The sequence below is a fragment of the Oncorhynchus gorbuscha genome, linkage group LG05 (assembly GCF_021184085.1).
Source record: "Oncorhynchus gorbuscha isolate QuinsamMale2020 ecotype Even-year linkage group LG05, OgorEven_v1.0, whole genome shotgun sequence".
NCBI lineage: Eukaryota > Metazoa > Chordata > Actinopteri > Salmoniformes > Salmonidae > Oncorhynchus > Oncorhynchus gorbuscha.
In genome coordinates, this window is record NC_060177.1 from 33,268,132 (window position 1) to 33,278,378 (window position 10,247).

Here is a 10,247-nt window from a genome sequence, read left to right on the forward strand (position 1 = left end):
GGGACTTCGGAATGACTGTCCAGTATTTCATTGAAAGAGATGTTTCTACCACAGGAGGTTGGTGGCACGTTAATTGGGGAGGACAGGCTCGTGAAACTGGCTGGAGCGCAATAAGTGGAACGGTATCAAATACATCAAACACATGTTTTGATGCCATTCCATTTACTCCGTTCCAGCCATTATTATGAGCCATCTCTCCTCAGCAGCCTCCACTGGTTTCCTTAGCGTTTCCATCTAAATCCAGAGTCAGAGAAAGAAACAAGCAACGGCGGAAGATTCCTCTCATGTTCTCTTCATCCATCAATCCGTTTCATTAAAAATAGCTGGACTGACTAATGTTCCTTGAAGTAGAGTGGCTTATAAGTATATAAACCCCTTTTCATGTGAGGTTTGTTCATTTGAAGACATTTGATTAAATTCTTTCTGCCATATATGATGTCATAGCAGAGGAGACTGAGAGATCAGCATTTCACAAAAATGAACACTTACTGTGATTTTTGTCAACTAAGCACTTGATTATAATGTCACTGGATTGCCCTCCAGTGGTTGAAAGGGAGACTACATAGCATATTAGCATTTCAATGCCAAAGAAAGGACTGTACCCAATTCAAATTGTATGTGTTCTGCTTTGAATTGTCATTTGAACAAATCAAATGATTTGGCTTCCAGCATGAATCCTTTTCTCAAATGACAGGCAGTAAATCTGGTCTCTGTATATCACCGTAGCAGTTAGTTACCTGAATCCTAGCACATAACCCTTGTAGTCAGTCTAGGGGCTTTCTTATCTTATATGACAAGGATTATTTTTCCATTAGGCGGGAAATATCATGTTCTTCCTGTCAAATGGCTTCTTGTTGAATTATGGCATTATTTTTTTACTGTGTGTTGATGTTTACAAACTTGATGATAAAGTGTGCACTTTACACAATCCCATGTCTTCTGTGTAGCACATGAAATCAAATCAAATTGTATTAGTCACATGCGCCGAATACAACAGGCGCAGTAGACCTTACAGTGAAATGCTTACTTACGAGCCCCTAAACAACAATGCAGTTTAAAAAAGGAACAAGTAATTAAAGAGCATCGGTAAAATAACAATAGCGAGACTATATACAGAGGGGTATGATAACAGAGTAGCAGCTGTGTAAAGGCACTCAAATATACATTTGCATGCAGTAATTTGCGTGTGTTATGAAGGGAGTAGGGTCTATAGCAGAGAAAGGGTAAACATTTAAATATTGGTCTCAGGACATGAGGAGGGTGGTTCACAGTTTGACATTTGTTTACCAGTAGGCAACATACTCAAACACGCCTGACAAGCATGGATTATATGCAAGCTATTGTATTGTGCAGATAATAAAACCGATCAGATTCGATTTAAAAAGTAATACTGTTAGAAGGAGTATTAGCTACTGTATGTTTAATCATTTTTATAATAATACAATTGTCCTCAAAATTCCTTCAGAATATAAAGCTAATAATATACAGTATCTCATGTTACATTGGAATGTAGCCAGGTTACATGTGCCAAGATCTGAACAAAGAACTCTCTCCCTGGTTAATGAGACCACATGCGAGTCATGTGACTTGGGGAACCCTCCACACTGAACAAACAGCAACTTTGTTTGAGTAAGAATAACTGACTTTTAGTGTGCACATGTCTCTCTCTCTCTCTCTACACCCCTCTTGTCTCTCTCCATCTTTCTGTCTATGGGCCTGGCTGCTTAATATTGCTCACTTCACCATTTCCTGTTAGATATAAAGCCAGGGATCTCAGTGTTCCTGGGGGCATGTGGTATTCAGGCTGGGCCAGGCATTTCATCATTAACAGCCCTGCCCAGCCTGGCCTCAGCGTGTTCATTATAGCCCCACTACCAGCCATATGCAGTTATGATCCATCTGCAAACAGTCTTACTGTCATCATTAAACTTTCTCACAGAACAGTGTGTCATTTCTGAAATGTGCTCATCAGGTAGCGTCCTTTATCCTTCTGCCCTTTAAAAAGACCCAAATAAGGTCTGACTGCCTGAGTGATTCCCATTAACAATCGATTCTTATATCAGTCATGTTCTACATTTCACAGAAAATACTCATTTTCTCAGAAAAGATCATTAAGATTGAGTTTCAGTATTTGACTAATATCGTCATGCCTTTCTTTTCAAATGTGCTGGACGGATGTGCATTATTCAGTGTTTGAATGTATTCGACACAGAGGCCCAATGTGAAAGTAGACACCCATCTCCTGTGGTTTTGCATTGCAACAGGCAGGCTTTACTCAAGTATGTTAGGTAAATGATGGCTTTGAGAAGAAAGAAAAACCCGGGTTCACCCTGAATCGCTTCTTCGTTGTGTGTATGTCTCCTCTGACTATTTGGGGGAAATTAATACGTTTTACGGCAGCCAATCCACATAATCCCAATGACATAAAAAGAATGCATCCTGGATCATTTACAGCCATATACTGCCAATGCCCTACTCTTATGAAACATAATCTGGGTTCTGTCAATTTCAGGGAATTTAAGGGTCAAAGTTCTTTAATCCAACTCTCAAATAACCTTTGCGTTACTTCACTTAGATTCTAAGTAATTACTTTCCCCCTTATAGGAACAGTACTGTCTGTTGTTTTTACTCGGATGTATTTCCCATAGGGGCATGCTGAGCACTGCCTCTTTCTAGTTCACTGAATGGCCACAGTTTCTCGACTGAGGTGTCAATAATACAGCACACAGAACCCTTTTCCGAACCAAGAAGAAAGTCCCGTCATTACAGCTCATCATTAAAAGCCCTGCCATCGCATATTAAAATGCCAGCATTGTTTCCTCTCAGGTTTCACTCATTGTATGAATAACCAGGATATGATGTAAGCATGTTTCTGTACATTCATACATGTATACAATACAGTTGGGTGAACAAAGAAGAGGCCAGGCAGTTGAAAATGTCTCCAACAGGATTACCCTGTGAGGTTGAGATCTGTTGAGAGTTCCATGGAAACTGGGATGTGTTCCAGATGGATGAATCGTTAATGGCAGGGCCTTTCCCCTGTGGAGGGAGGCAGAGCAGAGCTGGAGAAATGGCAGCAGCAGCTGTCTCCAGGAGAAATGGGCAGGTTACAAGCAGGTGTCTCAGGGGCCCAGTCCATCCCTCACTGCCTGCTGCAGGGTAACGTATAGAGACATGAGAGGGTTGGTAATACACACCATTCACTAGTACTATAGTGTATGGGCAGTAAATCAACAATGTACATCACACTCTTAAATAAAAAACTAACATTTGCTCATCTGACAGTGGTGGTTGTGATTAATCTATTTTAATGACAAAAGAAGTCACATTAAAGAGGATTTGCCTTTGACATTTAAATGACAGGTGTCAAATATTACATAATTAATATAATGTCACCAATAATGAAACAAAATATAAAATAATATGCACTTAAATTAAGATGGTACACAAGCATTATAAATACAAATGTACAAGGCCTTCTCCCAAAGCCCTAAGCATGATACAAAATATATTCAACATTATGTTCCAATGGCATCTAGACTTAAATAAACAGTGTTTACTAGCAGTACAAGCCAATAACATTATGGAAGCCAGTTACAATGCTAGGATGGACCTCCATACTTCAACACATTTATGCCCTTTTTTAATATAAATGATTTGCATTTGTTACTGACAGCTTTCTTGGTTGACATGGTGATGAATCCTATACCTATACCATATCATCTAATATATATAATATAAAATGTGATTAAAAGATAAATATTCAGATGTCCTACCCACTCCAATTCCACAAGCTTCTCTCTAAAGACAAAAGTTGGTTCCAACATTTCCTCTTGAGCAGAACAGTTGCCCTGCTTCCCCATGTTCCCCAACATCTCCATTTTCCCAATGCTTCGACCAATCCGACAGGGAGTTCTTTGGGTCAGAGTTCATACCCTGTTAAGACACACTGTGGTGGTCATCCATGGGTCTCTCAACAGTAACAATCTTAGGTTTCACATGTCAATCCCTCACAGCAACTATCTGGTCTGTCTATAGGATCAGTCTTTGGCCCAGGATCTTTCGGTTGATCTCAGCCAATGCCACCGAAAACACAAATGCTTTCTCATCTGAGAGGTTGGCATAGATATCAACTTCTTTCTCAAATTTTTCTGGTAAAAGAAAAAAAACACAAACAAAATGAATAATCAACATACCTGGTTAATAGAGAAAAACCATTGAGAAACAGACATCATTTGCATGTGGCAACAATAACCTTGTGCAATATATTAACATAATTTCTGTCTTCAACAGAGGAGGAACATGAATAATGTTATTTCTCCTCATATAGATCAGCCGCTAAAGCACAGGCAAAGTCAGGTACATCATGATTTATTCATGAGTGAGAGAAGAGAGCAACCCTCCCTGTAAAGCATTCATCCAAACACAAATCCCCCAGCTCTGTCCCAATACTGCACTAATTAATCGCCAGCCTTATCTCCTGTGACTGGAAAATACTGAAACATGACTAAAAGTGTCAGCACAAAACAATGAATAATAAAGCTTCGAAAGTATCTTGGAAACGCTTAATATCTTATAACTGCACCATGTCATTGAGTGTCACTGATAGAGGCTTTTCACTCTTGTATTACCTTTCTCCTCCTCCTGCTTCTTCAGCCCAACTGTCTTTGGCCTGCCCCGCCCTCTCCGGATCTGATCCGATTGGCTGTTAGAGCGGCATCGCCTTCTATTCTCCATGTCATTGGTTGACGGAGAGTTGATCTTCTCTCTGCGAATTCTTTCAGTTCTCCTCCTCTTTGCATCCAACTTGTCTGAATAGACCAGAAAAATAAGTTTTACAATTGTTTTAGCACTACAAAATTGCAATATAGAAATTAAATATGAATGTATAATAATGTATGGCCTTCAAATATGTCACAGTGTCAAATGCATCATACATCCTAAGGACAAATTGTCTTATGCCAATGACTCCTGTTTAAATGTATGTTGCGAAAAGTATATGGGAAGGGCATATGGTATTAAACATCTTAGCCTCCAATTTTTCTCTCTTCCCAACCCCCCTCCTCCAACACACCAACTGCCTTAAAATAACAACAGAATAAGAACAGAACAGAAACAAAATAACTTCTGTGATTCCATTGCATATCTAGTATCCTAGGTGTGCTATTGCCTCAAAACCACTTTAAGTCATTGAATCAGTGGAGTGTTCTGTGGAGTGTTCTTATTACCAGAGCAGGAAGTAGGCCTATATTTCACTGGGAGTTTCTGTCTAGTGGCTTTAAAAAAAAAAACGTCCTCTTCAAGATCGTCAATTACCAATTTGCTGCATCCTCAGTGGTGTAGGTAGTGAGTGTGCACTTGGGAGTATTTAGGTTTAAAAATAAGCACGTATTGAAAGCGGAAGATAAAATAGTGATACAAATAGACAAATATTTGGTGCCCAAAAGGGTAACGCTTTATAAGTGTGTAGCCGCCCACCACTAACAATATTGTATCAACATATCATTGCATAGTTTTTTTGTAACTCTGTAATAATTGCATAGCAATGGTGTTGCTATTAAATTCAATAGAGTGTTTCAAAGTCTGGACAAGGCCGGAAAATATATTTTCTACATCAACCACGTTTCTGCTATGAGAATACACACAACTTCAGAATATCCCAGGAATTCTAGCCTTAGCAACAGCTTGCCCAAACAGGAACACACTTCCACTTCAGACTGACAATATTCTCATAAAATTGCAACATAATCAATAGTCTGACACAACTATTGCATTCCATACTATAACATAAACATCATATCGATAATGTACTACTTCACCTTTTCCAACGATAAATATTGATATTTTAAAAAAGGCCATCGCAATATAACACGGTCTTATATAAATATGTTCCACTAAGGAATCCTGAGTGAGCAAAAAAAAAAAAAAAACTCTCTGCACTTTTATCCAGAAAAAAATGGTTCTCAGTGCAACCTTGGTCTTCATATTCAACAATAATCATGTTTTATTAGTGTCTGTTTCAAAGTTACAAAAAAAAGTACAAAAATTACACAGAGGAGAGGAAAATGATGAACTATTTAAGGAGAGGTGGAAAACAAAACCCATCATTAAAAACCACAGAGCAGAAATTCAAGACACCTTCCTCTTCAAATGGAAGAAGTCTTCATTGCCTTCAAGATACTTATTAACTACAATACCTCAAAGTTCATTCGGTATCATGTGAAACTAATTACATTGTATCATAAATCGAGACAATATGTGAGTAATTCTACTCCCTAAACTGTCTAATACTAAGTGTATAATAAAACCAAGGTTCTCAGAAAGGCATGTTGTGTTTAACATTCCATTCATAACTTCAGGCACTGTGGTAGCCTATACAGATGATTTCACCCCTACCCAGATTTTTATTTTTTAAGTACGAACCTACATTTAGCATTCCACTCACTCCATCTTTAAAAATCAAAACAGCCGCATTGTATTGATTCACGTTTGCTTCTCATTCTACTAAGGATGAAAAACAAAAAACGTTGCATAAATGTGTTTATTATCAGGTATTAAAGTAGTACTAAGCTATTTAAGGCTATGGGCAGTAGCACATTGATGACATGCACACTGACTAAGCTATTTACTGCTGTTCTATCTATCTATCTATCTATCTATCTATCTATCTATCTATCTATCTATCTATCTATCTATCTATCTATCTATCTGTCTATCTATCTATCTCTCTAATCCTCACACTTTCCATATTTGGCAGGATCAAAGCAGCATGAGCTGGCATTTCATAGGTTATATAACAATTCTTTATTCTAACTGATTTTCCTAATCACCTTTTGGAAATGGTTTAATCAAATCCTGTTAGATATCTGTATTCTGAACATGTCAAACTTCACGAAAGACAACATGATCTAACTCTGCTGCTAAATGTAACTTTTCACAGAGAGTGGTACAGGCTTCATTATGCTACTGCAGAAGCCTACAAGAGAGAACTGAGGGAACAAGCTTTTCAGTCAGGAATTAAATATCCCATCCCCCCACTTCTTGCAGTAGACTACTCACTCAAGCAAATAGCGATTTAAGCCAGCCACCACTGCACCACTCAAAAATGATACTCTGATCCAACTGAGAACTGGGGAGGAGGGGGCGGGGGCAAATCAATAATGACCAAGGTGAATACAATTCATTACAAAACGGACAATTCAACAATGACCCAGATTAATACAGTTCATTAGCTGAGTTTAGTCATGTATTAATACAACTACATTCTGGTTACTTTATCCCCATTCTCATGTGAATATATTACAAGCTCATAATAAACAAAAATACCTAGGTTAATAAACATTGTAAAACTGAGTGTGTGAAGAGGACATCAAAGAAACTATTTTTAGGCTCCTGAATTATGTGAATTTACCTATTGCTGGTGGTGATCTCTCACCCAGTTTGGCATTTAGAAGTTTTCGACTAATGAATACATAGCCACAGGGACAAGACTTGCAAGCAACTGGAATCTAAAAAAGAAACAGGTTTAAACATGGTTAATATAAAATATTCCTCAAAATTATAGCAACTGTGTTGATGAAGTCCTTTATGAAGCATGGGCTACATTGCAGAAGCTATATAAACTTGTTTAGTATTCATTTGTTTGTTATAGTTAAACAAGGGCGTAGCCAGTGTTAACCCCCATGATAACTATACTGACCAACAATTTTGAGATATTAGAGGACTGTCTTTGTAATTCATGGAAAAGTCCTTGGCGCAATCTAGCTGAAACTCGCATCACATATTTTGGACACGTGCCGACAACAGCGGTGACATAAAAACATTCTAATGAACAAAGCGTTTTCAAATTGAATGTAGACTGGTAGCCAACACATTATTTGTGAAAATAAGTCAATTAATCAATGCAGTTTACAGAAATGACATCAAGGAACGATCTAAATGCTTGATCCAAATGTCGCCATTTGGTATAAAACACGATGTATTTGTGTAATATGTTTTATTTTTTTATATATTTGTTTTACAATATATCAAATATCAGCAATGCAGCTACATGTAACGACATTTCAACGCACTATATTGTTCTAAGGCTAGAGTGAGTCTATGATTGGCAAAGTCAGATCAGGATGATAAACCAGTTTCAGTCAGGTTACAGTATTACAGTGTATCAAAAATAAGGAAACGTCTAGCTACATTTGGCGAGCGATAACATTCCGACTCGTTAACCGGATCAACGTGTCGTTGTCAGCAATTACTAGCTGTAGTTGATGTACATTGTAACATAGTGTTTGAGATCTAATGCATATACTAATTTAAGTGATTAGCCTGATATTTGCATTAGATTATACTATGTTGCTCCAGATCTTGAATTCATAGGCAACCATATGGGATTGCAGCAGCCTACAGTGGCTTTAAATCCCATGCTTGTGAGCAAAAACAACATTATCACTAAGTCAAAATATACCAAAATGAACAATATCTAGACATTTTCTCACCTGTTGGTCGCACTCAGGGCACGATTTGGTAGCCATTTTTACTTTCTTAGCTTTATTTACCGACATATTATGTTTCCTTATCCGATAATTCCTTTGAAAAAAGCCTACTTCAACGCCGTAAAACTTATTTCTGCAATACATGAAGTGCAGCTGATCTTGCTCAGACGGACATAAATGATACAAAAGCAATGACCATGCGCACTGAAGTCAATGAGAGAGAGACTTCATTATGCTTTTCCTTTACTATGACGTGAGGCATGCGCGCAACTCAGCCTAAAAAAACAGTAGACTACATACAGTAGACTATAAAATGTTCAGCAGAATGCTTGCATTTTTATCCTCTCTACTGAGCATGCGTTACTCTCTCACAGAGTCGGAAAACAGGGCTCAGTTGGAACCAATGATTTATACATACACTAGTGACTAGATGACCAAAGGGGGCGCTGTGTTGAAGCCACCATGCCTCCATTTTGGCACTCACCCACTGTTGTACAAATATTTTGGGAGCAATAGAAATGCATTTATTAATGCCTACATTCGTTTTTGCCAGATGTATACTATTACAGATACCTTAATGCATACTTTTAAATTATATTATTTGAGCTAAGCATAAAAAATGAACTAATATATATTTTTAAATTCCTTAAATCGTTAGATCATTTAGATTACTAATGTTACTGTCCCCAGTACAACAACAAAAATACTTCAATACATGTAATTTTGTCCTTGAAACATTTACATTCATTCCTATGGAGGGCTGCTCCTACTGGGGAGTACCAATATGGCCGATCTGTTGCTTCAATGCCTCTCAACGCCCATTACATAGCATTTGCGATCCAGGGTTTATTTACATCATTGGTTGGAACATTCGTGGACTATTTGTTAAACCATATTTAATTACATAAATCAAATGACTATAGCCATCTGAAATTACATTTCTGTAGATGCTAGGCCTTCTTGCATTTCATTAGGGCACATATGCACACATTGTATTCTATCAACCACATTTGTTTTCAGTGGCTTAGGATTTTATTGATACAATAGACATCCAATGTTTAACATAATCTCTTACTTATTGTGGTAGGCCTACATTGCATGTATTGTGTGTCAGTCCATGCTATTGTAATCTATGTGCCTGTATGATGTACTTTAAAGATACATGGCAATATAAAAAATGTGTCTGAAAAGCAAAGAGACTTAATGGTACACATGTCTACCATCCCCCATACAAGGCACTATAGGCTGCCAGCAAGCTTGCTCTGTATTACGATCAGTGAGATACAGCAGTAATAATGGTGACTAAGACAAAACATGTCTTCGATTTGAAGTCATTTCAACTGAAGTATCACAGTGTACAGTGATGATGAGTAATGGTGTACAAGGTGTACAATTCCCACGTTAATATTGCTTGGAAACAAATGCTTCCTGTGGGATAGACTGAAGCTCGACAGTTTTTTGTGTGTGACCAAGCTAGGTCTCCATTCGTGTTTGACAGTTTTTGAGTTGTTGTCAGATTAATACTGGATGTCATAAGGTGATTGCACCAATTTGTAAGTCGCTCTGGATAAGAGCGTCTGCTAAATGACTTAAATGTAAATGTAAATGTAGAATTTGTGTATCATGTACTCACATCTCTAACAAACGTTCCACTAATTTCCTCACTCTCACTTCCTTCGTGCTGCAATGGGCAGGCTCTTGTCCTCCCCTCACAGCTATTTATGCCTCATCAGCCCTTGCCTAATAAATATTCATAAC

General features: G+C 37.8%; 1 protein-coding gene across 1 annotated transcript; it reads right to left on the reverse strand.

The window, feature by feature from the left end:
* Positions 1-3,288: 3,288 nt before the first annotated feature.
* LOC124035853 (UPF0547 protein C16orf87 homolog) lies at positions 3,289-8,833 on the reverse strand. Its single transcript, XM_046349650.1, has 4 exons — positions 8,493-8,833; positions 7,412-7,508; positions 4,632-4,811; positions 3,289-4,151 (listed from the first exon to the last, which is right to left on the reverse strand). Exons 1-4 carry the CDS (start codon positions 8,631-8,633, stop codon positions 4,033-4,035), a joined length of 537 nt encoding a protein of 178 aa, XP_046205606.1. The 5' UTR covers positions 8,634-8,833; the 3' UTR covers positions 3,289-4,032.
* Positions 8,834-10,247: the final 1,414 nt, after the last annotated feature.